At 50.7% G+C, this 26,106-nt stretch overlaps 12 protein-coding genes across 12 annotated transcripts; 9 read left to right on the top strand and 3 right to left on the bottom strand.

The window, feature by feature from the left end:
* Positions 1-48: 48 nt before the first annotated feature.
* PLP2 (Proteolipid protein 2) lies at positions 49-810 on the bottom strand (the record flags this gene model as incomplete). Its single annotated transcript, XM_064875709.1, has 1 exon — positions 49-810. One exon carries the CDS (start codon positions 808-810, stop codon positions 49-51), a length of 762 nt encoding a protein of 253 aa, XP_064728974.1.
* A 528-nt stretch (positions 811-1,338) lies between these two features.
* Positions 1,339-4,200, top strand: SEC21 (coatomer subunit gamma; the record flags this gene model as incomplete). Its single annotated transcript, XM_064875710.1, has 3 exons — positions 1,339-1,414; positions 1,469-3,919; positions 3,971-4,200. 3 exons carry the CDS (start codon positions 1,339-1,341, stop codon positions 4,198-4,200), a joined length of 2,757 nt encoding a protein of 918 aa, XP_064728975.1.
* Positions 4,201-4,605: 405 nt separating this feature from the next.
* RBL2 (tubulin folding cofactor A) lies at positions 4,606-5,124 on the top strand (the record flags this gene model as incomplete). Its single annotated transcript, XM_064875711.1, has 2 exons — positions 4,606-4,770; positions 4,924-5,124. 2 exons carry the CDS (start codon positions 4,606-4,608, stop codon positions 5,122-5,124), a joined length of 366 nt encoding a protein of 121 aa, XP_064728976.1.
* Positions 5,125-5,649: 525 nt separating this feature from the next.
* PMZ80_007304 (uncharacterized protein) lies at positions 5,650-6,084 on the top strand (the record flags this gene model as incomplete). The annotated part of the gene is made up of 1 exon (XM_064875712.1): positions 5,650-6,084. The coding sequence occupies one exon, from the start codon at positions 5,650-5,652 to the stop codon at positions 6,082-6,084; it is 435 nt and encodes a 144-aa protein (XP_064728977.1).
* Positions 6,085-6,922: 838 nt separating this feature from the next.
* Positions 6,923-9,146, bottom strand: PMZ80_007305 (uncharacterized protein; the record flags this gene model as incomplete). The annotated part of the gene is made up of 3 exons (XM_064875713.1): positions 6,923-8,017; positions 8,119-8,619; positions 8,787-9,146. The coding sequence occupies 3 exons, from the start codon at positions 9,144-9,146 to the stop codon at positions 6,923-6,925; spliced, it is 1,956 nt and encodes a 651-aa protein (XP_064728978.1).
* A 1,564-nt stretch (positions 9,147-10,710) lies between these two features.
* On the top strand, positions 10,711-11,028 carry PMZ80_007306 (uncharacterized protein; the record flags this gene model as incomplete). The annotated part of the gene is made up of 1 exon (XM_064875714.1): positions 10,711-11,028. One exon carries the CDS (start codon positions 10,711-10,713, stop codon positions 11,026-11,028), a length of 318 nt encoding a protein of 105 aa, XP_064728979.1.
* Positions 11,029-11,404: 376 nt separating this feature from the next.
* PMZ80_007307 (uncharacterized protein) lies at positions 11,405-13,327 on the bottom strand (the record flags this gene model as incomplete). Its single annotated transcript, XM_064875715.1, has 7 exons — positions 11,405-11,808; positions 11,862-12,127; positions 12,181-12,346; positions 12,397-12,792; positions 12,884-13,011; positions 13,059-13,129; positions 13,184-13,327. 7 exons carry the CDS (start codon positions 13,325-13,327, stop codon positions 11,405-11,407), a joined length of 1,575 nt encoding a protein of 524 aa, XP_064728980.1.
* A 2,602-nt stretch (positions 13,328-15,929) lies between these two features.
* Positions 15,930-16,549, top strand: PMZ80_007308 (uncharacterized protein; the record flags this gene model as incomplete). The annotated part of the gene is made up of 2 exons (XM_064875716.1): positions 15,930-15,934; positions 16,036-16,549. 2 exons carry the CDS (start codon positions 15,930-15,932, stop codon positions 16,547-16,549), a joined length of 519 nt encoding a protein of 172 aa, XP_064728981.1.
* Positions 16,550-17,734: 1,185 nt separating this feature from the next.
* On the top strand, positions 17,735-18,559 carry PMZ80_007309 (uncharacterized protein; the record flags this gene model as incomplete). Its single annotated transcript, XM_064875717.1, has 1 exon — positions 17,735-18,559. The coding sequence occupies one exon, from the start codon at positions 17,735-17,737 to the stop codon at positions 18,557-18,559; it is 825 nt and encodes a 274-aa protein (XP_064728982.1).
* Positions 18,560-19,791: 1,232 nt separating this feature from the next.
* PMZ80_007310 (uncharacterized protein) lies at positions 19,792-20,139 on the top strand (the record flags this gene model as incomplete). The annotated part of the gene is made up of 1 exon (XM_064875718.1): positions 19,792-20,139. The coding sequence occupies one exon, from the start codon at positions 19,792-19,794 to the stop codon at positions 20,137-20,139; it is 348 nt and encodes a 115-aa protein (XP_064728983.1).
* Positions 20,140-20,653: 514 nt separating this feature from the next.
* On the top strand, positions 20,654-21,220 carry imp3 (U3 small nucleolar ribonucleoprotein imp3; the record flags this gene model as incomplete). The annotated part of the gene is made up of 1 exon (XM_064875719.1): positions 20,654-21,220. The coding sequence occupies one exon, from the start codon at positions 20,654-20,656 to the stop codon at positions 21,218-21,220; it is 567 nt and encodes a 188-aa protein (XP_064728984.1).
* Positions 21,221-22,293: 1,073 nt separating this feature from the next.
* Positions 22,294-25,253, top strand: MSS4 (Phosphatidylinositol-4-phosphate 5-kinase; the record flags this gene model as incomplete). The annotated part of the gene is made up of 2 exons (XM_064875720.1): positions 22,294-24,336; positions 24,387-25,253. 2 exons carry the CDS (start codon positions 22,294-22,296, stop codon positions 25,251-25,253), a joined length of 2,910 nt encoding a protein of 969 aa, XP_064728985.1.
* Positions 25,254-26,106: the final 853 nt, after the last annotated feature.

The following is a 26,106-nucleotide window of genomic DNA, read 5'->3' on the forward strand; positions in this document are numbered from 1 at the left end:
TGTCGGCATTCCGAAAGTTGGTGTTCTTGCATTGAGTGTGGTAAGATTTTAGTCCCAATCATCGTCGTCACCCTCGTGTTTATTACTCGTGCTCAACCCCCGACGCCCATTGGTGGCATGATCGTCCTCGTCTTCGTCCCTCCTTCTGAGTCTCGAGTCACCTTCTTTCACAACACCCACCTGCACCAGCAGTCTTTCCAGATCCTCAAGTTTCGTCCTCACACCTTGCATCTCCTGTAGTGTCACGATCTGCCTTCGAATGTCGCCATCCTTATACACCAAGATCGTCGGACAGTTCTTCTCGGGATAGCCCTCGATGCACATATCTGCTCGTATTTGGCAGAACTTGACATCGCCATATTTCTGGGCCAATTCCCTCCAGATTTCCTGTAGTACTCTCGACTCGACATTGCTGTCTGTGGAGCTTGCCAGAAACACAAAGACATATGCCTCGTTTGATGCTTCGGTGACTTCTCGGGTGAAGTCGACTTTCTGCAAAGGGTAAACACTTCCATACTTGCTAGCCTTGGCTAACGCATTGATCTCGGCCATACGCTTCTGGCGATACTGTTCGAGGAACTCTTCATCCTCGTCCTCCTCTAAGGCTGCTAGCTCATCCAAATCCTTGTCCTCGAGTCGATTATCGTAGGCACGCTTCTCTGCTTCGAGAAGTGCCTCCTGGATGGCAGGTTCGGGATCCTTAGGTTTTTCGGGTATTATGCCCTTACTTCTGAGGATGTCGTTCCATTCTGTATCAGCATTTGGATTATCGACCGGTACCTGAATTGGCACATCGGGCATTTGATTCATGGCGATGGCTGGTGTTCGTATATGTGCTCCGGAGAGTTAGAAGAAGATGATTTTGCACTATTGTAGTATCACTAATTGTGAAGATCAAGAGAGATACAAGATTCCTGATTGCGTGAGATTGAAACCTCGGAGTCAATGGCGTGGTTCCAACTGGTACCTGGAACTTGTTGGTAGAATTGAATGGTGAAGCCTTTGAGGATCATTTCTTGGCTTTCGTAAGGCTACAAGGCATCAAAACACCACGCGGTTGACCCACAAGGAGAATGAGCCCTTGGCCGTGAACACCTATGTCCAGAGGACAAAGTTGGACCACGTCCGCGCATTCAAAGCGAGAGACTCGACACGTTGCCATAAACACGACTTCCGTCCCCGTCCTGTCTCATTTCTGACCTTCGCTTTCCCTGGGTCATGGTCTCATAATAGTGCACATGCCAGGGATACTCGATCACCGCTTCCTCATCCTCCCTTGGACACATTCTTGACTGAAGCACTACTACAGACGCTGGTCCTGGCCATAAGGCAGTCACAATGAGCTACGCAAAGAAGGATGAGGATGCCGAGCCCTCCGGCTTCAAGCTGGACCGCACAATTGTCTTCCAAGATGGTATGCTACCGGCGCATATCCCTCAACCGCAGCGACGCTGACATTGTTCTATAGCACGTCTGTTCAACTCCTCACCCATATCACCGCGAAGATGTCGAGCCCTCCTCACCAAGATCGCTATGCTTCTGTTCAACGGCGAGAAGTTCCCAACCAACGAAGCCACAACTCTCTTCTTCAGCATATCGAAATTATTTCAGAACAAGGACCCCTCGTTGCGGCAGATGATGTATCTCATACTGAAAGAGCTGTCGAATAGTGCAGAAGATATCATTATGTCGACAAGTATCATCATGAAGGACATGACTGTGGGTAGCGAGGTTGTCTACAAGGCCAACTCAGTGAGGGCGTTATGCAGGATAATAGACGGGACCACTGTGCAAAGCATCGAGCGAATGATCAAGACCGCAATCGTCGACAAATCACCTTCAGTCTCTTCCGCCGCACTTGTGTCCTCCTACCACCTTCTACCTATAGCCCGAGATGTTGTACGCAGATGGCAGAGCGAAACACAGGAAGCAGCTGCCTCATCGAAGTCAGGAGGTGGATTTTTGGGTTTCTCTACCAGTTCGTCACATTCTCTGGCTGCCAGCACCAACTACATGAACCAATATCATGCTATCGGCTTGCTATACCAAATGCGCTCCCACGATCGGATGGCTCTAGTTAAGATGGTTCAACAGTATGGCGCAGCCGGTGCAGTCAAAAGTCCGGCGGGGGTTATGATGTTGGTACGGCTCGCCGCACGCCTAGCTGAAGAGGATCCAAGTCTGCGGAAGCCCATGATGCAGATGCTAGACAGCTGGCTGAGACACAAGAGTGAAATGGTCAACTTCGAGGCCGCAAAGGCCATCATTGACATGAGGGATGTGACCGACGGAGAAGCTGCTCAGGTTGTGCACGTGCTACAGCTTTTCCTCACCTCTCCACGAGCAGTCACCAAATTTGCTGCCATCAGATTACTGCATCAGTTGGCATCGTTCAAACCGAATGCTGTCAATCCAGCCAACCAAGATATCGAGGCGCTGATAGGCAACGCTAACAGGTCTATCGCTACTTTTGCTATCACTACTTTGCTGAAGACCGGCAATGAGGCAAGTGTTGATCGACTCATGAAGCAAATCTCGAGCTTCATGTCTGAAATCACAGATGAATTCAAGATCACGATTGTCGAAGCCATCAGAACACTGTGCCTAAAATTCCCGAGCAAGCAGGCAGGCATGCTGACGTTCTTGAGCGGCATTCTCCGCGATGAGGGTGGTTACGAGTTCAAGCGAGCAGTAGTTGAAAGCATGTTCGATCTGATCAAGTTTGTGCCAGGAAGCAAGGAAGAGACCTTGTCACATCTGTGCGAGTTTATCGAGGACTGTGAATTCACAAAACTTGCGGTCAGAATTCTGCATCTAATAGGTGTGGAAGGCCCGAAGACACCAAACCCGACGAAATACATACGATACATCTACAATCGAGTCGTGCTCGAAAATGCACTGGTCCGAGCTGCAGCTGTTACAGCCTTGGCTAAATTTGGCGTTGGTCAGAAGGATCCTGAGGTCAAGAAGAGTGTGACAGTGTTACTCACAAGGTGTCTAGACGACACCGATGATGAAGTCCGAGATCGAGCTGCCTTGAACTTAAGACTGATGAAAGAGGAGGATGAAGTTGCTGAACGATTCATCAAGAACGACTCAATGTTCTCACTCTCGACATTTGAGCACAAGCTGGTCATGTACGTCACCTCGGACGACAAATCAGTATTCAGCACAGCATTCGACATCGCCTCCGTACCAGTTGTGTCACATGAGCAGGCCCTAGCTGAAGAAAGAACAAAGAAGCTCACGACGGCAACACCGACGCTCAAAGCACCATCGACAGGCCCAGAGAAGCCGAAGATGAATGGCGCCGCAGAAAGAGAGTCAAATGCCACCAACGCCGCGCAGAAATATACGGATATCTTCGCCAACATACCCGAGCTCAAGGCATATGGTCCAGTGCTCAAGTCGAGCGCACCAGTTGAGCTTACGGAAAGCGAGACAGAATACGTGGTTTCCGCCGTCAAACACGTCTTCAAGGACAACATTGTACTGCAGTACGACATCAAGAATACACTAGATGCTACTGTTCTTGAGAATGTGCTGGTGGTAGCCCAGCCTCAGGATGAGGAAGGAGAACTGGAAGATGACTTCGTCATTCCTTCTCCTGCTCTGAAGACAAACGAACCGGGCGTAGTATACGTCGCTTTCAAGAAGACTGGTGGCGACGATAGCTTCCCAATCTTATCCTTCGCCAATGCACTCAAATTCACAAGCAAAGAAATTGACCCAACGACAGGCGAAGCTGAAGACAGTGGTTATGATGATGAATATGAGATCGAACCTCTCGAGCTCAGCGGTGCCGACTATGTTGTGCCTGCCTTTGCTGGCAATTTCGACCACATCTGGGAAGGTACAGGCGCGAACGGCGAAGAAGCGAGCGAGACTCTCGCATTATCTAACATGAAGAATCTCACAGGTAAGCTAGCTATTGCGCCGTACTCCGATCATGTACTAATGAAATTTGCAGATGCAACAGAACAACTAGCATCAACACTTTCGCTGCAACCACTTGATGGCACAGATGTCGTTCTGTCGAATGCGACACACACCTTGAAATTGTACGGCAAGTCCATCAAAGGTGGGCGCGTAGCCGGATTGGTAAAAATGGCGTTGGCTAAAAGTGGTCTTACCGTCAAGATCACAATTCGTGCTGAGGAGCCTGGTTTGGCTCAGGCTGTTATTTCGAGCGTTGCATGAGTTGTATGATTTCTGGGAGGCTGGAACCTGCTGATGCCGCGATATGAGAGATGAGATAGAGTATCATGATGTAGTGGCAGACCATCTCTGAACGACGGGAAGTTCTCCAAGCACGTTCTCTTTTGGTGAACATTCCGCTCTCTTCCCGCCGCTGCATGTCGATAGCAGTAACATTGCTATCAGGCATCAACATTTCGGAGTGATAATAATCCGAGCTCAGAAAATGTCTGCCTGAAGTTTTGGTGGTACCTGGCGGCAGAAGTCTCGATACCTCTTTCTTCCTTCACATCCTCAAGATCAGCTCACCTCTATCAATTCTGCTATTCGCCGCTATTGATCTTACGTGCTACTCTCATCAGAGACTAGTATTCCCCGTCTCGATAAAGAAGTCACAGAATCACCACAATGCCGCCGTCGCAAATTCAGATCGCGACGTCAGCCCTTCAGCGATTACTGAAGGAAGAAGCGTCTTACCACAAAGAGCTTGAGTCACAAAAGAAGCGCATCGCCGAACTCGAGAAGCAAACAGACGATCAAGACGAGAACAGAGATTTCAAGCTGAAGCAGGAGGTAGGTTACTCATCCTCGGATTACGGCTTGGCACCATCATGGCCGAAGTCATGGTTCTTGTGCAAGCTGTGACCATCTGCGACGTTGATTCTATGGTTCATCCATCAATATCGATCAAATAGGCTTGAGACCATGCTAACACTCCTCCCACAGAAACAAGCTCTCGAAGAGACGAACGCGGTCTTCCCATCGCTCAGAGAACGAATTGCAAATTCTCGAGAGAAGCTACAAGCCCAGCTAGAGTCCACGAGCGACGAAGCAGAGGTTGAGAAAGCCAAGGAGGTTCTAGCATCCGCAATGGAACAGCAGAAGGGTGACCCCGATAGTGCTCATCCTAGTGGGCCGCCGCAATGACTTGTGGAGTGGGCGTTGACGTTGAGGGGATGACGACATGCTGTTCAAAGATGGTATCGTGCTACGTGACCCGAAACAGGTTCTTCAGGTCCTCAATACCGAAACATGGACGTGCTCAAGTGCCTAGGCTTTAGGATGGCCTTGTGCCGTCGAAAGCAGTCGGCTAGCAGACGGCGGCTACTGACGGTCGTGGTTTTCAGCAAGCGTTACCGTAGTAGCATTTTCATTTGACCAGTTCTATCTCAATTGCCTTCCACAAATCACTCTTCCAAACAGCAAGCAGAGACTGTATCCAACTACCCGTCACGAAAAAGTGCAAATTTGTCACTTTCACTGACCTAACCGAGACAGTCACAGCCTTAACTTCGATCGACGTCATAAATATATCGGCTCTCGTTGAAGCTCATCATAAGCAATACGTCTCGCGCAATGACAGCTTTCAAGCAATTTCAGTCAACATCGACTGTCAAGCCCCGAACGCCCAACTACCTACATCGACCGAACACACAACGTCACACGTGCAACATGGCGCGCTTCACGGATCTACCAATGGAGCTCCAGCGACACATCGTCTACTTCATCTTCCTCGACTGGCAGCAAAACAGCGACAAGGCCATCTTCAGTCTCGTCGCAGTCAACGAAGCCTTCTTCAACATCGCCAACGAGTTCTTCAAGCGCCAGTACAAACATACGAGGTGGCACCGATCCGATCTAGCAGAATTGGCGGAAAAGATGGAAGACTTGAAGTTGGGAAAGTACGAATCATCTACGAAGGGCAAAACTCAGAGGAGTTATCAAGATAACTGGTGGAGGAAGAAGGGGACTTTTATGCCCTCGAATGGCGATACGAAGACCAGGAAGAGGGTGAACAACAGCTCGAATCCGTGGGCGGCGAGAGAGAGCCTGACCCTACGCAAAATTGGAATGTGGAAGATGCAGTCAAGTATATGGAACTGGTAGGCACGCTTTTACTATGTGGTCATGGGATGTGAACGCTAACCCGTCCAGCTGGGGAAGTTCCGGTCTTGAACGTCAATGCATGACACTTATACATCCACAATGATCAATGGAAAGGGCACGAATACAAGCAACTATTGCTGCGACCTGAAACCTCAGAGTATGGCTTGCAAGCTGGACACAATCTCGGGAAGTGACGTACGATGGACAGGAATGAAGACACAAGGTGCCTCATTGAGGCATCAACATGACGTGCCGCCGCTCGCTCAAACAGGCACGAGGCATATCACAAGGCAAACAGTCAGCACAGCCTGCACAATGTAACAAACGCTTCAGAACATTGGTTATCTCTCGTAGCAAATCCAAACATGATCTTGATACACTGCCCTGCTTTTGTACAGGACCATGGCACGCATAACTGACCTCCCCACCGAAATCCTCATCAAGATCTGCAGATTCGCCACCCTCCACCCTAACACCCTTGGCTTGAGACTCATCGATTACAAGACGGCATGGAGCTTGATTGCGGTAAATGTTCGCTTTTGTGAGATCAGTGTTCATGTTGCGTCGAGCATGAATCGCTCGGTGGCGGCTAGGAGGTATTGGAGGACTGCGGAGAGGATTGTAAGGGAGCGGGAGCGGGAGCGTGGCGGGCTCCTGGAGGCGCTTTGATGATGGTTAATGGAGTGGTTGTCGCAGTGTTAACCTTTTGCTCGAGAGTGTCAAGGCACACCGGAGGTACAGGCACTGGATAATCGGGTGGGTACCAATCGTGGTTCGATTCAGGCTTGAGGTGAATCGAAACGTCCTGCCCGCAAGAATTCGGCGGCGGGACGAACGATTAGAAGTCCTTCCATGAAGGCATCTCGTCGAGGAAGACATCCCACTCATCCCAGAAAAGTCCGTCGGGAGCGTTGAGATTTTCGTCGTTCAGGATTGGCGCAGCATCGAAGAATTCGCGAGGCGTGCTTCTTGGTATGGTGACGTCGATGGAAACAGGGCCATTTGGAAAGCTTTTCTTGGGAAGCGCGTTAGACTGTGAAGGTTGCATGTTGTCGATGACATTGCTTTTCTCGTTGAAACTTGACATCCTTTTCAGCTTCTCGACCTGGCGCATGAGCTTCGCAATGGGTTTCCAGAGAATCCCCGAACTCGCATCCGCTGCCGATCGAGCATATAATGCATAACTCTCTTGCGCAACGCAGTAAGCTCGATCAAACTTTGGGCCATGCCGAAGGCTGCACAGCTCAACAAGAACGATTGCCAATGCGTACCACTTCGGCCACGAGTACCACAAGAAACAGGCAAATTCGGCGGATTTCTGCTTGGATAGTTCGTGTTGCGCGATGCTGCATGCGCCGTCCAGAACATCGTAAGTATCAGTCGCAGGCACCGGAGCACTATTTCTGTATGGCGGTCGCCTGAGCGACAGCTGCATCGCCGCAACCATATACCTGGCGCTATAAGCCGTGAACTTTTCAATCGGCTTATCGGAAAACTCGTACGGACCGCATGTCCGGTTCGCGAATAGCTCAAATGCTTCAACAGCGACCAGTCTTTCCCGCCAGGAGCTGAATTTCGGGTTGCTCAGTTTCCTCTGGCACATTATGGAGTGGGCAGCGAGGCATGGGAATGACATGTCTGTAGAGCCAGACGTTGAGATTGTGGGTACGAACTGCAAGGACATTTCCGAGTCATTGATGTTGGTGGGTAGTGTTTTGACGTGTTCGTAAGTGAGCAATGGCTCAGAGCCACGACCAAAGGATACTTGCGAGTCTAGAAGCGCAATGCTGAACCATACTCTCCGGCCTATCTCTCTGTCGAGGGCCGAAGTAGCATTGGAGCTTTTTGGCAGGCCGCATGCATCGGCTATACGAACAGCGAGTGCGAGGAGAGTCCAGGTAGATGCTGCATCGCCACTGGAGCGGATTCCAGCCTGTCCAAGTGGTCAGTCCATGAGCTCCAGGCTATAATGGGACTGCAGTAGAAGACCCATAACAAGCTCGCATGGTATCTTTGAGGCGTGGAAAGACTCACTAGGTAGAGCACAAAAGCTTGTAGGACAGTCAAACTTGTAGTCGTCAGTAGGCCGGCTTTCGCCAGCAGCATCTCAGTGATTTTTCGGAACGAGTCCATCAAGGCGAATCGGTCACCGAGCTGCAATCTTTCACAGTCGTCTTGGGCCAGCGAGCAGATGGCCAGAAAGTAAATCGCGCTTTCAAGCACTGCTGTGACTGTCGCCATAGGCTCCGCGAGTGCACCAGCCCACAGGCTCTCGAGATTTGAGCAAACAGTAGGCCAATGGATCACTTTGAAGAGACAATCAACTCTTTCTCGATACGTTTGTAGTAGTATTGATCTCGTTGCTGGTGATGGGTGTAGGAATGCATCTACATGACTCGTGGAACGACTCTGATTGAACAACAAGTCGTTCGAAGTCCAGTGTGAGCATGACTGCGGATCGGAAATCGTCGGTTGTGTTGACTTCGCGGCTTCGTCTTCGTCAGGTTCTTCGAGCGTTTCGCGAAGGCCGTGAACCTGTTCACCTGTGTCAGCTTTAGGGCACGTCGGCGTCTGCTCTATTTCTCAAAGCGAGCCACATGGTAACTGGCAGGTTCATGAGACCTTGCTCCGCAAAGCCAAAACCACGTGCGTGACTCTGCCCTCCACAATACGGACTGGGTCGTAGAGGCTCGGTGACTGACCTCGCTAGAGATCGCTAACCAGAAGTCGCGGGCAATGGTATTCTCGATCTTGCCTCCAAAGTCCACAGGCTTGGGATTTGCTGCCAGGTCGCTCATGCCATTCGCATCATTGACTATTCCATCACCTCGAAACTGTGTCTCTAGGCGCCCAACTAGACTCTCAAGTCGAGCAACTTTGCTTTCAAGAGCAGCATTCTTGCTTCTGCCTTTTCCAGTCTTGCCTCGAGGAAGTCTTGCTCGCTGCACTGGAGTGCAGGTCAAGTCACCTGCTCTGCATGCCGAGCAGGGCGAACCTTTGTCACATTTGGTCTTTCGTTGTTTGCATTGCTCACAAGTGAGTTGTACCGCATTACGTGGCATGATACGGAAGGGTAATGCAAAGGAGAAGAAGGAGAGACGAGTCGGATGGGTTGTGGGGAACATTGGCGGGGGCCCAAGGTCGAACTTAGGCGCCCCGTACCGCCAGCCGCAACTACTGTACCCCAGCCGCGCCTAAAACGAAGTTCTTTTCTACCTCTTCTTCTCTTCTTGACGCATAATCATCTGGCTTCGTTCACAGCGTAACATCAAAAGCTGCCTAGGAGTTGTGCGCCTATTGGAAGGCAGGGCAGGTCGCCATGAGACGAGGGCATAGGCGTTGCACGGTCGTGGAGGTTGGGCTTGCTTGGTAGTAATGTCAACCCGCCGACGTCGCTCCTGACGACCAAAGCCTGGAATATCCTTTGACTATGAAAGTAGCAACAGATTTCATCAATCGCAAATGGCTAAAAACGTTCTCTATCAGAAACCATCACGATGGCGTTGTCATCAGCTCAATGCAGCAACGAGACTTCCTGAAGTCACCAACTACTCCTGGACCAGGCGCCTCTTCGCATCCGGACTCGTCTAGCTTCCGTTCCTGGACGCAAATCGATCACGGGATCTGGGAGTTCGTCCCCAATGGGGAGAATCAACACTGTCAGGAAAAATCCAGCATTGCAGTACTACGAACCAGGCACAAAATCTGTCACGATGGACATCATCACCCACCACTACATCGAAGGGGTGTGCTTCTTGGATGGTGGGTCGAAGGATCTGACCTTAAGTCAGCGATGGGGCAGAGGTGCTTATGCTTATCGGCTGCCAGGTATGAGGGGTGGACCATATCAGGCTGCTGAAACAACAGGTGTCCTGCAGTTTGTGAAGTGCATCCCAGCTCCCAAAGGAGAAGCAAGCTACACAAACTGAAATCGTCTTGGCCTCTATCTGTCCGGATTTCGATCTATGCTTTCTCTCAATCGCATTCGACGCTCATCAGCATTCTAGTATGCAACAACATCGCCTTCGGTCATTGGAGCCGCGATAGCTTGCAAAACAGAACGACGCAGAACGACGCAGCCTTGGCTTGTAGCACGCAACAAGTGCTTGATCGAACCAACAACAAGAAGGTTGATTCACGTCTACTGCTTGCTTTCCCGACGCTAGAGCGCCACTCATCCTTGCTATCTGAGCTTGTAACGTCAGACGTGACCACTTTCGCCAACTATTACGGCATTCCCAGTGGTGGCGCGTCTGATCAATTAGCCAACACCCTCACTCTATCTTCAGGGAACATAGCGTCTGCAGCCCGCGCTGCATTTGTGTTCGTATCAACGATGACGGCGTCCTGAGCAATCCCGGAGAGACATAGTGACGGTGTTGTCTGTGGATAGTCTACATCAATAGCAGTGCTCCAGACCAGTGACCAGAGCAGAGATACGAGCTCTTCTGTCCTTCTTTGCTAACGGTCTTGTTGTATCCTATCTATATAACAATTTCTCCTTCGCCCTCTCCGCAGATCCAGGAGTAGATCTGATCACCAATAGCAGTGCACATCCAGAGGTACGCAACAGTTTGGCCACCATCCGAGACTCCGTCCACTGACGAGAGGATAGCACAATCCAAAATGGCAAAGATAACAGACCTTCCACCCGAGATCATCCGACTGATCATCTTGGACAGTATCACTGTCCAGTCACGGGACCTCTCAAACTTTCTGGGAGCGCACGACTACCTCCTCGCCGTGGCGCACATGGTCAGCGAGGAGCAGGAGTATTCGGCTTACCGCGGGAAGCTGAAAGGCGCGATCAGGCTGGGCACTCTGTTCGGTTGGAGGGAAGAGCGAAGGGAAGTTACGAAGACGCTGAGGAGAAGCAAGGACCCGAAAAGAATCAGTGATTGGGTCGAGTATTTCGAGGCTAGGAGAGAAGGCAGAAAGACGTGAGCAAGACGCCGCCATGCTCGGTGTTCGATCGAAGATGAGATTCCTTCGGGCTGGGTGCTTTGATGGAGGATGACTCCAAGGCCAACACCCTGTGCAGTAAGCACGCGAGAATACATCGTTTGAGGAGGTTTGGGCCCATTCACATGGTTCGTCATTGGCTTTCAACTACCACAGATATGTACGCTTTCTGCTGAAGTACTTGCATACTCTGCTTGGCTCGACTTCGCCAGCAAGGAAGAATAGTAATCGACCACAGATTTGACCGCAGTAAGAAGAAGATAATCGAAGTAGTAAATTCTAATTGCAAAACAACTTTGGTTTGATATGAGCACTAGGCTTTGTTCGACACCCGAGCAGCATGATACTTCTTTCTCGCTCAAACGCTCTTCGTGGTGTACTCGACAGGACCAACATAATGGTGTCTAGCGAATATCGCGTAGTAGATACCACCGATGATCAACACTGAGCTGAAACACAGACTCGACCAGTTCATGCTTTGAGGCACCGGGTCGACCGCTGCGGGGAAGAAACTCATCACGAATCCCACGGCCAAAAATGCGAGGGATGCGAGATTGATAGGCAGCCCCAAGCGTCCGAGGTTGAATGAGCAAGGGAGAAGTGGTTGGCCTCTGATCCTTCGGAGTGCGACGCAAAAGATTGAGATAAAGTACGAAGCAAGTAGCGATCCGAGACCGAGGGACAGAATCTGGTTGAAGGCGACGGTCGAGCCGATGTTGACCAAGGAGAACAGAATCGAGAAGGCGGCAGTGAACAGGATAGCTAAGTACCAGTCAGTGACAGGGCATGTACAGTATCTGCTTTGCGCTACTTACCATTCATAGGAACCTCGAACCGTGCTGGAACCTTGGCAAAAGTCGTATGGAATGGAACGCCTCCGTCCCGCGCGAAGGCCCAGAGCTGACGCGATGCAGTAGCCATGTTTGTCATTGCGTTTGCCACGGATGAAAGGACAAGGATCATCGTCATGGCGGTTGCTCCTCCCTTTGAACCAGTGGCGTTATAGAAGACCTGGATGTAGGGAAAGCCAGTTGGTGTGGCGAGCACACTCTCCAAATCGCCAATAGTGTAGATGAAGGTACTGTATAGCAGTTAGCAGACGCGCTTACAGGGTAAAGGGCCTTTAAGACATACACTAGCATGATAAAACCAAGGGCACCGTTCACTCCGGATGTCCACATCATGACCTTCGGAAGTGTTCGTGAGGCGTCCCTCAGCTCCTCAGCCATATGAACAGCAGCATCTGCGCCGAGGAAGGCCGTGATGGGCGTGATGAGACCGACCAATGTGGACAGACCAGCTAGCATCGACATTAGCGCGCGGAGAGCAACGAGTCTAGGTAGCTCTTACTTGAGGGCCAACCCCCGCCATTTGAGAATTCTGTCCAGATCTGCTCAGAGTTACCACGAGGTCCGAGAACCCACAATGGAACAAGTATAGCAACAAATCCTCCCAGGTGCAAGCAGAGCACTAAGCCTTCCACGAGGGGGAGGTGCTTAGCGAGGAAAGTGTTGAAGACGAAGACAAATAGGACCATTGCGATCGTCAGTAGAGTGCCGTGCCATCGCTCGAAGACGTAGTCAGGGTTGTTCAGAACGATAAGGCCTTGAACCTGAGTTGCAGCCAAGAAAGACCCAATTGCAACACCACTCTGCCAGCCAAGCGTGCAGAGCCAGCCAATGAAGTATGATAGAATTTTCTGTTGAGATCGAGGTGCAAATTCGGAGATCCAGTGATATTGACCACCTAAAACAATCTTAGCATAGGAGTCATGCAAGGAGTGCTCCAGACTCCCTCCAGTGCGAGAACGTTGGCGGAAGGTGATCAATTGACTTACCTGCGGTTGGTGCCATAGACGCCATTTCAGCCATAGAAATGTTGACCATGAAGAACAGGACTACCACAATGATATACATATAGATAAGTCCTGCCGTGCCTCCGTTCAAAAGACCAAATGCGGAAGTTCTGTACAGTGTTCAGATGGATGTTCCCATACAGCGGGAGATACATACGAGAGCAGCACTTGCCATGAACTCATCAAGATCATGGCAAAGCCGAAGATAGACAAGAACCCAAAATTACGCTGTTGCGCAAAGTGTTATCCTCTGTTTCCTGTTGCGGATTCCGTGTTGCTCACCTTCAGCTCTTGTACCCGGCCCAGACGTCGCATATCCTCGGCGTCTCTGCTGCTGCCTCGTTTCTCGGTGACCATTTCATCACTACCAACCTCGGAAGCGTGAACGTCACGGCCAGTGACTTTGGTTTCGTGGAGTTTGTCCATCTTGGAACACGCTGCTAGCTGCCTTGAGAACTCAGGAAGTGCAGAAGATGGACAAGATGGCGTTAGAGAGGTTGAGAGTGGTGTAAAGGCCCAAAGGGACGGGGATGGTATGTGAAGGCTTTTGAACAGCACTTGGTGGAGTGTCCGGACGGGCCACTTTGACGTCCAGCCCGCTAGACATGTATCGAGTCGCTTCTGAACGCTTTATCTGGCACCAAGACACGCGAGATAAAGCCACGTGCACTACACTCACAGCGGTTGGATGATCAAGGGCTGCACTGCAGCCAAGGACTCTTCAACAATTGCCGGTTGCCTCAACCAGGGGACACATAGGATTGTACCTAGCCACCATCGTTGATCCGTCAAGGTTCATCGATGCTAGTCTTGCTTGAGGACGGCCTCGAAAGATGAGACTCGCGTAAGCGCAATGCACTATTCCTCAAGCCTAAATGTCTCTAACGTCACCGTCGGCAATGGTGTGCCTGGTGGAACCTTTTGTGACTTGTGCAAAGAACGAGCAGCTTTTGCCAGGACAATTGCGGTGCAGGCTCGGAGACGAACGTCTAGAGTACACATTGATTTGATAGCTCTTCGGAGGAAAGGCCAATGATTTCCTAGTGTGCATAAGAACCAACGCAGACCAAGAGCTCCCCAACGATGGTGCTATCTGGCGTTTCGCTAGGCTCGGCCACCCCAGCAGATGCGTTAAGTGGAATCGAATGCGAAGCGACACTAGACGTTTTGACTTCAGTCCACGCTGTATCCTGTGAAGATCTTCCGCGTCCTAGAGGAGTTTCGCGAACCTGCACAGACCCTGGCTCTTTACTTAGCGCAGAGCATAAATGATGTGGAATATCAGGCGAGAACTGGTAGCAAAAAAACCAAGGCTCGAGCCATTCAGGTACACAATTTTGCTGCATGTTCCGCTTATAGGCAGCGCAACCATAGTATTGGTTGCTTTTGCCATGAAGCTAGTATGATATTTGACATCAATTGCTCCTCTTCATCACGTGATCGGCTTGAAGGATCGCGATTTCTCCGCAAGACGCTCGCACGACCTGGCACTCCTTGGCTGTCTTCCTTCATCGCAGGAACTAGTCTCAAGGCGCAGGATGATGCCTGCCTTGACTCGTATGAACCCTCGTTGAGGAACCGTCGCCTTGGGATCCAGTACAGATTTTCTATTTGGTGAGTTCAGTGAACATCAATGAAGATTACGTTAACTCATTTCTGGGTGCCAGCATATTTCCAAGGCTCGAGATTTCCTCTGGCTGAAATAATCATGTATGCTCCAGTCAAACTTTGCACCAATGCGGCACCTCCGTTAGCTGAAGAGCTTACAGTAGCAGACCCATCGTGGTCTCATTTTCCGACGAATTAGTGTTTTGATAATGGGGCATCGAACACAAGGCACTCGGCGCTTGATCGACGCAACATCTTGTGCACGATCATTGTGTATCGAGCACTTATTTGTGGCGCAATGAATGTCTGCACTAGCACACCCTGTTGGTCCTGGCTGTCCGTCCACATAGTGAGACGATTACGACTCTCTGCTGTTGCTACTGCGTCAGGAGTCGTTGCTTCTGCGGACAAGCTCGCGTGTCTGCTTTATCTCGCAAACCTGGGCTTGCTTGATAAGATTAGCCGCGCCTCGTTGAGGTCTCTAACGCAGGGGCCGGAGCACGACTTCATGCGTCTCATTATCATACTCGCATCTGATTGCCATTTCGAAGATATGTACCACGACGATTCCGAACTCTTCAAAGACTTCACCACCGCTTCGAATTGTCACATTTGCTCAACTGATAGTCAAGCTTCTATTTGACCGGGTCCATCATTCGCAACATGGCGGCACCAGATCTGAGCGGTGACAGGTGGCTGACGATCACAGATCAGGATCGACGCGGTACGATTCTGGTCATCGCCATCATCTGCTGCGTTTACTGTCCAATGTTACTTGCTTTACGTGCCGTCACATCGTTCAAGAATCTAGGCCTCGATGATTATTTGGCAATCGCCGGAAAGGTATGTATCGGGCTATGGTCGATGGAAGATATGCTAATTGCATGCTATTCAGGTGACGGGCATAATCCAGTATGTAATAGTCTTTGCTGCTGTTTCGAATGGGTTGGGCGAGACCTTTGACGGTATAACATCTTCGGATGCACTGGTACTAGGAAGGGTACGGACAGATTATTTTTGCGCTTCAACAGGTCCGCTGACTGCAAGTGACAGTTGACAATTGCGTCGCAAGTCCTCTCCTTCATAACCCTATGCTGGACCAAATGTGCCGTGGCTATGTTGTGCCGGAAGCTGTTCAGCGTTGGCATGAAGAAACACATCCACCTGTGTGACGCAACTGCAGGACTGTGTGTAGTGTGGACTTTGGCATCAATCCTAGCAGTCACAGTCGGCTGTGGTCCGCTGGGACAAATCGGGTTTAGGGTCTCTTTCTGTAGCGATCTGGTAGGATCTATTCCTTCAACTTCTGACCGTCGCTGACGAGAAACAGGGTAGCCGATGGGTGGGAGTCGCTATCGCCGATGCTATTACAGAGATCCTAATATTTGCGCTTTCGATCGCCATTGTGGTTCCGCTGAAGATGCCGTTCCAGCGGAAGGCCACGGTCGTGCTATCTTTCGCGCCTAGGCTGTTGTGAGTTTGCCTTCTACATAACCTACACGTAACATTTACTCATCTCAATGCAGCATAATTGTGTTTAGTGGACTTCATGCTCGCGAGGTCAATCACATGGTCGCTACATCAGCACCTGGCACGGGTTTGACAACACCTACGGTATATCTACAGATTCAAGTTATCTATGGCATCGTTTCCGCAGCCGTACCCGCCCTGAACCGCAGTCTACGAATGTTCAACACGTCCATGGGCAGTTCCTGGTGGCAGACTACGTTCTCTCAGAGCAATGGAAAGTCTGGGGTCAGCTCTTCGAGGAAACAGAACGATATTCCATTGAAGTCGATCAACACAGGCACCAACAGAAGTCGAGGCAGGTCAACAGATAGGGACGAAATCACCGACAATGAGCATGGAGCAAAATCGACATCAGATCAGGTCGGCTACAGCTTCACGTCATCCGGCGCGCAATTGGGAGAGGCAGACGCAAGATCAGGTCGGGGTCAATCGGAAGACAGTTCAGACAGCAAGGCTAGGATTATACGGAAAGAGACACAGTGGCACATTAGTTACGAAACATCAGGTTGATGGTGAATGCGTATCAGTTATGCCTTTCCATGGCGATGAATAGGACTTCTAGCTTTCGGAGACGGGCGTGAGTTAGAGCGCCTCGCTCCTCATGCACATCCCTGAAAGGTGTCTGTGACCTGGGAATGGCAACGATATGATATCTGCATCACGAACAGGAAAGATGAGCCACCGGGCGCCACTACGTCCTGAGCAACCTCACCTACGCCAGATTGTTTTACAGAACAATGGCTTGCACTGCAATCTCTCGTCCTAGCACTAGAACTCTGTACAATGACACCGCTGTGCACGAACAAGGGTACACCCTAGACACGTAACGCTGCCGTTCGCCTTTGCGTGCAGGCGAACTGTGGGGATGTCGCAACATGAAGAACACATTCAAGCATCAGGGTGTTGAGGAACATGCTACGTTGATCCCGTTCAAGCAGGCTAGCCGGGACTTGAGAAATCGCCGAAGCTATTGAGTTTCAGCGTCTCATCCCGTCTGTCCCGGAAGCTGGTGGGACACAGAGTTTGGAGCAAAAAGGTGTTGCAACCGTGGACTTTTGTATCGCCTGTTACGGTCGTGGCCTGTGTCCCAATGCATCACTCTTTCGATCGTTCAGATAAAATGCTTGGAGATACCTCCAGTGTTCGCGGAGCTCGTTGCCTTCTCGGCTTTCATGCTCAGGGCAAAACATGCAACTTACGAGTGGCACATGCTTATGCTCTTCTTCAGCATGGCTTGATGGGTTGAGGCTGAAGCAGCCAAGCAGGCCAGATCTGCATGGCGTTGGAGCTAGGGCTTAGTGGATATCTCGGGTCTTTGCTTCCGGAAGGGACGTGGCGGCCGCTAAAGTTGCCTAAAGTAGTGCGTGCAGCCGCCTCGAGCTTGCATCCCGCTTGCAGAAGAACATGGTCGGTCTCGCTTGCTGACACCCACGGAGCCAGCCACAATTTTGTAGTTGCAATTTGCATCGTTCGAAAGATTGGCGAAGCTCGTCAAGGAATGTGATTTGTAAACACCTGTCAATCGAGCGACAGCTAGGTCACAGATAGATGCGATATCACTTGGCGGGAATGATCTAACTTGATGAAGCAGGAATTGGATACTGGCTGTTCCTCCTGTTCAGACTTACAACTACTTGCCGTCATTGCCGTCGTACCCTTGCATCGACCTGGTGCGCCACGAGAGCTTGCAGTACGATGTCATTGCGTGTAGCGACTTATGCTGACCTCACGCGTATCTCAGAAATTCTTGCTGCGGCCTTCTATGATGAAGAGCTGAACGACTACTTTTTCCCTTACCGCCGGCAATATCCTGCTGACTACCTTAGTGTATGGAAACAAGTCGTGCTAGAGAAGTGGTGGGACTACAACAGCATCTGGCTCGTCAATTGCGAGCATGCTGGAGGCGATAGCGGTCAGGTACTCGGAGTGGCTCAGTGGTCCAGAGCTGGATCCAACTCCGAGTGTCTTTGGGGTGTGAGGCAATGGGATCCCAGGAGGTTCATTGCATCAATCCTCTCGACCTTTCACGCATTCCACCGACTCATCTTCGGCAACCGCGCAATCGCCAAAGTCTCATCGTCCGACCCATTTCCCATGAGGAAATGGAGTTTTGGCCCTACGGTCTGGCCTTTCATCTCTCGCCACTTCACTGAACCTGCTTATAGACGCAATCACTGGGAGCTTTGTTTGCTTGGGGTGGCGCCTGGCCAGCAAGGTCGTGGTGTAGGCACAGAGCTTGTGGCGTGGGGCATCCAGAGAGCGAAGAATGAAGGGTTGCCGGCCGTTGTGGTTGGCGCAGCTGGAACTGAGAAGTTCTATCAGAAACAAGGGTTCGAGATCTATGCTGGATCTTGTCCTGAGGAAGATCTGGTGATAGAGAAGAAGACTACGGATGGGCACGGTATGCAGAAGAAAGTCATCGTGAATCCATTGAAGCAGCGAGGAATCCGTGGCGGTGGTATCTTCTGGACAGTGTTTGACAAAGATGAGAAGCCGGTGCCTTACAAGCTCGTGGGCTGAGAACTGCATGCAAGACGCAGACAACCACGAGCATAATAACTATCAACATCTGTCGGCAGCTAGCTGTGACCGCCACGTGCTAGAAATGATGAGGGCCAGCATGACGATACCAGGCCGAAGGCGCCAGTAATGCCAGCGAAGGACTTCACCGTCTGACCAGTGCCTACGGTGTGATATATATCCTCTTCCCCTTCAACATATGCAGCCAAGTTGCTTCTCTACTACCATACTACGATTAATACCAACAATTGCCAACCACTTATTGAAAACCAGAACATCCACATACCCTCTTCCATGGAAAGGATCATATTCGACCTCCTCAGTCAACTCTTTAAGGTGCTGAGTCAGAGCTGCTACTTCGTTTCAGGACGCAAGTACAAGAAGACGACCATCCAAGATCTTCCTCTGGAAATCCTTGAGATGATTTTCGAGCATTTATACGATGCTGATGATGACTTGTTCTTGAACTATGGAGATTTGGACAATGCCGCTGGGACCTGCCGAAGATGGCTCAGACCTGTTTGCTGGGTTCGAGCCCGGACGTATGCCAGACAATTTGGACCTGAGAAGAATGTCGTGAATGTCGTTACGGAGTGGCAGTTTGAGAAACACAGGGATTGATGTTTGCTGCGTATCTTCCGACTGCTGCAATATAGGAGAAAGCACTGGGCGAAAAGATGGCTGTGGGAGCTCTTGTACGAAATACAACAGGACCTTCGGCGGCAAGGCCTCTCATGAGACAAGGAGGATACATCTTCGTGGTACAGGTCTCCGCAACAGAATACTACGCTACGAATCTATCGGGTGGAGGCGACTCTTTGTTCCACAGGGCCACTGCGATTACGGCTCTAGCATAACTTGCAGTCTGCCCTGAACCCTGATCGATGGTTTAGCGCCTGATCGGTTCAATCGATTCATGCGGAGCCACTACACAATCGCACAAAGCTTGTCCTCCATACACATTCAGGACGTGACGATTGAGAGCAGGCAAACAGAGTCAGAAAGGCAAGCGTAGGAGTTGACAATTCGAGCAGGTAGTGGGCACCAGCAGTTCCAGCAAAGAATTCTTACCCAATTCTGTACAAGTACCACAAGCCAACAGGGAGGAATTAGCCAGACATTGCCTTACTGTGAACCACCAACCCGTCATCTTCGCAGTGCATCGATCTAGGCTCTGGTGAGATAGAGCTTACTAGCACATAGCACATCGGCAGTACGAACCGCGTCCAGCTATGCCTCGCAAGAAGACGCAGAGAAAGAAGACCACGGTCGCAGCCCCTACCAAGACATACGATCTTTCCACTGAGATCCTGGAGATGATCTTCCGCCACCTCCCAATGCCAATCCACTTCATCGATTATGGGTCCGTGTGTCGAAACTGGTTCGATATCTTGTTTGGGATGTGGTGGAAGGCGATAGTGGATCGAGACTCGCACTACACGTACAGTGAGCAACAGAAGATGCGGCAGTACTCTGATTGGTTAGGCAAGGCACGCTTGAGGGGAAATGCGAGTGGTAGTCGGCTTTCGATTGATATCTTGGATGGTGAGGGAATGGCATTTGGCGATGTGTATCTGTAGGTATACATCAATGAGGACGTGATTCTCACGTCTTGGGACGCCACGAGCGTTCATAACAACAATTTATCTGGAGCTTTCTAAATCAGCCTGTGAGCTCATAAGCAAGTGCTCGCCAGGGCTCAGTATTAAAAGGTGAAGTTGCCAGCTCGGCTGCTGGGTCGTTCTCCTGACTCGAAAACATTCATCTATCTGCTTCGACAACATATGCTACGTTGTTCCTGACTAGCGAGTTGGAGTGTGAAATGAAGTTGGGTTCTATAATCGTAGTATTTCTGCTCGTGAAGAGAGTGTCAAGTGCATCGTTCTGACAGCTTCAATAAAAGGCTAGCGGAGTTCTTATCCGGAGGTGGGCGCCTCTGGCAAATCTTCGGCCTGAATTTTTGTTCATCGTGACTGACTGCGCTTGCGCCGGACTTTCTGCTCACGTCTTCTTCCATACCTGCACATGTAGAACTAATATCGATCGCCGTTCGACGGCTACTTCACACCGAAAATCTCAGCGACCACCGCAAATATGGTGCGCAAACTCAAACACCACGAGCAAAAGCTCCTCCGAAAGGTCGACCTCATCACATACAAATCGGATGGGCCCTCACATCGCGCTGCCGACGTACGAAGGCGCTACCACCTCACCGAACCTCTGGACTACGACAAGTATAATGCTCTCGCAGGCAAATTGCGCAAACTCGCACATCAGATATCCAACCTCGACCCCGCAGACCCATTCCGAAAAGAACGAGAAAGTGTATTACTGGAGAAGCTGTGGCAGATGGGCGTTCTCAAGCAATCGAGAGAACAAGGCGCAGGTCTCAGCGCAGTTGAGAAAGACGTTACAGTCAGTGCATTCTGTAGGCGCAGGCTGGGTATTTTGATGGTGAGGACTGGGATGGTTGAGCATGTCAAGACTGCGCACAAGTTCATTGAGCAGGGACATGTCAGGGTTGGGACAGACGTGGTTACTGATCCTGCATTCTTGATCAGTCGGGGAATGGAGGATTTTGTTACGTGGGTGGATGGATCGAAGGTGCAGAGACAGGTCATGAAGTACAGGGACAAGCTGGATGATTTCGATTTGCTATGAGGGTAGAAGGTACAGACCGTCGGGGTGGAAGAGAAAGACCCAGGCATGAGAGCCAGTGTCGACACCGCGCTGACTGGGGTACACTCGCATTCGGGTCAAATACAACATCTTTGAAGCACTCGGAATCCCTCAAAGCTCACAGAGCCATCAGAACCAGCAGTCTGTGCTAGAAGCAGGCCGGGCCACGCCCATCAGCGTTCACAAACCCGAGGAGAGGAACATCCTACACACTATCTGCCATCAGACCAGCCTCGGGGTTCCGTCTGGAATATGCGCGTTCAGGCGCGGAGGAGGCAGGCGCGATTGGTATCAGAGATAGCCGGAAAGCAAGGCGCAAATCGACCATACGCCAACCTGAGAAGCGTCCCGCTGCAGTAAGCGATATGTGCAGCAATGTACCACTAGTCCTTTGTTATATACGGAGGAGATAATGGCTCTTGAAGACAGCAAGCATGCTCATATTCAGATAACGAAGTAGTAGGTATGAGTTGCGCTGAACGCGCGGCTGCCATGATTGGTCATTTCCAGAAGGAGAGAACAGGGCACTGCTACGTCAGCGGCCATCGGTTGTCGGACTCAAACAACCTCAATAACATATTTCAGAGTTCAAGCGTATTGTTACTGTACTTCCAACTGCGCTTCGGAAGCATCGCCCGTACATTCGTAGTATTCTCAAGATCATCTGGGTACTGATTTCCGTGTTGCTGGGCGCGACTGCGCCAGCAAAGTTTCGCCGGTTGAGATTGGCATCTCTATTCTTGGCAACGCCTGTTAGTCGGACTAGCATACCACCTCCCCGACGTGCTTGCGTCTTCCCTATCAGTCACATCTTTGAGCATTCACGACTCCCTAGACCAGACACAGTTGAACATTCCTTACCACTTCACGAGTCAACAGCATTTCACCTGACAGTATTGACATCCGGAGTCATTCCCAAACCGTAGACCCGAACAATTCAGTCGCAATCTCCCTCAACCCGAAGCCTGAGACATGCTTGCAAACCACGAGCTCACATGACGACCAATGCATGAAGGTCGCTCGATCAGACAGTGCTCGTAGACATACCTGCTGAGATGCCCGCTTTGACTGCCGAGGCTCCTCTATCTGTCCTGCCAAACAGTACCAGCTCATCCTTTGACCTGCAGACCCGGAAGTCCAACGATAAGACTATCTCGGGTGTATTTACCTACACGAATGGAACGGACGTCGAGACAGGTCTACCAGATCACCGTTTGGAACAGATCAAAAGTTTGAGGAGTGGCAGTCAGAATTCTTTGACAAACGGCAATGCGAAGAGTGGGAGAGATAGAGCGCCGTCAACAGCGGGTAGCACTCTATCGGTCGCGGCCAAGAACACGAGAAACAGCGATTACTTCAGCAGAGTTCCGCCCGAGCCTGCGACGAGGTTATCCAACGTCGAGAACGCTTCTGATGCGCCGCGAATGAACGGCTCTACCCTTCAACATGCGCGCACCTCGGAAAGTTCTGCGAGGACGCACAGCATCTATACTCCGAACGAGTCCGAGCCCGAATACAGCGCCAATCCTCGAATCGATGGCCGAACCACTGCAAAACCGATATATTCGTCTCCTCCACCTATCTCACCTATAACATCAGCAGACGGACCACAACTTGAGCCTATCAAGGGTCCAGAAAGGCAGTCTCGCACCTCGCAAAGGCAGACCTTGTCCATACCACAAGCCACGACAGGCGCGGCACGAGCTTCAAGAGACTTTTCATACACGTCCGGCCCGTCGGAAGAAGTGCTACAGAGCAGTGGTCGCTTTTCTCCAACAAGAGATGTGGAAGGCACAGCTGTCAGGCGGCGAAGGGCGTCGATGGGTTTGACTAGAAGATCGACCAGGGCCTACTCAGATGCTCACCTAGACGAGGTCCCACCAGATGAGGATGCTGCGAGGTGGACCCAAACAATCAGGGAGAAACGTGCAAGCCGGAGGAAACGACAGGAAGAGGAAGACGATGATAGGGTCATTGTCGGGAAGAAGGTCGAGGAAGGCCATGTCAATTGGGTCACCGCCTACAATATGTTGACTGGCATCCGATTTACCGTTTCGAGGACAAATGCGAAGATGGACCGTGAGCTGACGGACGCCGATTTCGATCAGAAGCAGAAGATGAGCTTTGATGTGACCGGAAGCGAACAGACGCCAGGAGCCAAATACGATTTCAAGTTCAAGGACTACAGTCCATGGGTGTTCCGGCACCTGCGTGGCATTTTCGGACTGGATCCAGCCGATTATCTCATGAGTTTGACGAGTAAGTACATCCTGTCAGAGCTAGGAAGCCCAGGAAAGTCGGGCTCATTCTTCTACTTCTCACGCGACTACAAATACATCATCAAAACAATCCATCATGCTGAACACAAACTACTGAGGAGGATATTGCGGGATTACTATGCGCATGCGAAGAACAACCCGAATACCTTGATCAGTCAGTTCTATGGTCTCCACCGTGTCAAAATAGCATATGGCCGGAAGATCCATTTTGTGGTCATGAACAACCTCTTCCCTCCCCATCGAGACATACACCAAACCTTTGATCTGAAGGGATCCACAGTTGGCCGCGACCTAAACGAGACAGCTCTAGAAAAAAACCCACGGGCGACCTTGAAAGACCTGAATTGGCTTCGGAGAGATATGCATCTGGAGTTCGACCAAAGGTTACGACAAACTTTTATCGAGCAGTTACAAAGAGATGTCGCGCTTTTGCAGCGACTTGAAATTATGGACTACTCCCTACTTGTCGGTATTCACGACCTTGGAAAGGGAAACGACGATAATGTTCGAGAGAAGACTCTGCAAGTATTCCAACCTGGTGGAGAAAGGGAAGAAGAAGATTTACCCGGTCATCTTATGCGGACACCTAGCCGGCTTGAAAGTGCGAAAAAAGCAAGAGAGCTGAGGCAAACGCTCAAGAGCCAAAAACCTGTACCCATGGGTCTCTCAAGTGCGAGGATGCCAGAACACCTAGGTGCTGAGGACCAGAGGCACAATCGAATCTTCTACGGCGATGATGGCGGTATACGGGCGACTCATGAGGATGGCAAGGCTGGAGAGACAATCTACTACCTTGGCGTCATTGATTGTCTGACACATGTAAGTTCGCGGAAGTCACCAGTTTGTGATTGTTAACTAACACGATATAGTATGGCTTCGTCAAAAGAATGGAGCACTTCTGGAAAGGCCTAAGCAACAACCGCCATCAAATCAGTCCTATCCCACCACATGCGTACGGCGAACGATTTCTCAACTTCATGACTGGCATCACCATGACCAAAGAGGAAGCAGAAAGGCGAGCGCAGCAGGAAGGACAACAAATGGAAGAAGTCAATGCGCATAACAACATGCACCACCATCATATACCACACACTAGCATGGACGGTGCAGACGGACATGTCGAAGTCCCAAATCGCCCACGAAACGATCATGACGTCGAGCACACACTGGACGCAGCAGAGAAATCGACCGATGCACAGACCGGCAGAAAAGGCAGAAGGAGGAGTGAAGAAGAGAAGCCTGATCGAACATTGCTCACGCACACTCATGAAGGACGGGCATCAACGACACTACCTATCGTGCAAGAAGCGAAGGAGAACAGCTCGAATCACAGCAGTAAGAGCAGCCTTCATCACAATTCACAGCTCGACGATGCAGACGGACAGAATGAGAAGCAGCATCATCCAGACGGAAATCTTGAGAAGTCGGAGGAGGTAAAGCAACTCGTTCCCAATGGCATTCCTCCACAAAAGAACCACGATACGAACCCCACGATCGAGTACACCGTTAGCGGCAAGGATGACGATGGTGAGAAGCAGGAGTACCGCATGGAAGCCCCCTTGGACTCACAGTCACAGGGTCATCTTGACGTGGAGCCGGAGAGCGAGGCGAAAGAACACCTCGATGCTCGACCAGAGCCTGAGCGCCGCATATCGAAGCCGCCACGAATAGACAGTGGCGTTATTCCGACGCTAGCGCCGCTATTAAGAGATGATGAGATTGGTATTGCGAGGTGAATACCACCCTGACACGGATGTCACTTTCCATTTGTTGGCACGAGGATCATGTTTGTGCATACTGGAGTTGAGGTTGGATCGAGCGTGTGCATACTGATGGACAGCTTCTAGTCGGCAGAAAGCCCTGCTAGAAGTGGGAAGAGATGGACGCTTGATCCGTCCGCCGGATTTTAGTTTGTGGATTTGAGCACTGAACATAGATGAGAGCGCTCTTATCAAAGTTGTTCACCCTATCGAATTTCACGGCAGCAAGCTGTACCGGCGCGAACATACGAGCGAGCAAGCCCGGCGTTATTCTTGGGATGTATATCTACCATACAGCGCCGAGAGATACCAACTTTTCACATGTTCAATCATCTTCTTGATGCTTTCTTGCTCGAGCCGCGCCTCGTGAGGAAAGTACGAAGCCGCTCTTGCCGCAATGTCTTCCAATCCTCTTTATTTGCATTGCTACTGCAAATATTTCGAGGGTCAGTCCTAGTTTCTTCAATTCTGACCGCATGGCAGGCTCTCCTTGCTGTCGTCCGCATCTTGACCTTCGAATGAAGCATTGTCACTGGATTTTCCCTAGGCAACTGCACCAATCCTCACGCGGCGCCATGAGATTCTCAAAGTACTGGTTATGTCTTGTAAGCCTGCAGCACAGAATCCTGTAACGGCCTTATTGAACAACAGCGATGCACCTACAGAGCCAACTCTCCTTGCAGTGAATGTGTCGATACCGCTCGAGGTCACCTACCCTTCAGATGTGCTGTGTCTATTCATCAAGGATTTTTATGGCATAGCACAACGCTTTCATACTACTAAAATTCTTCAGCACCCCTAACGCTCGATCTAACCATACTTTCAACCT

Source organism: Knufia obscura, assembly GCF_036327395.1.
Source record: "Knufia obscura strain CCFEE 5817 isolate CBS 148926 chromosome Unknown scaffold_8, whole genome shotgun sequence".
NCBI lineage: Eukaryota > Fungi > Ascomycota > Eurotiomycetes > Chaetothyriales > Trichomeriaceae > Knufia > Knufia obscura.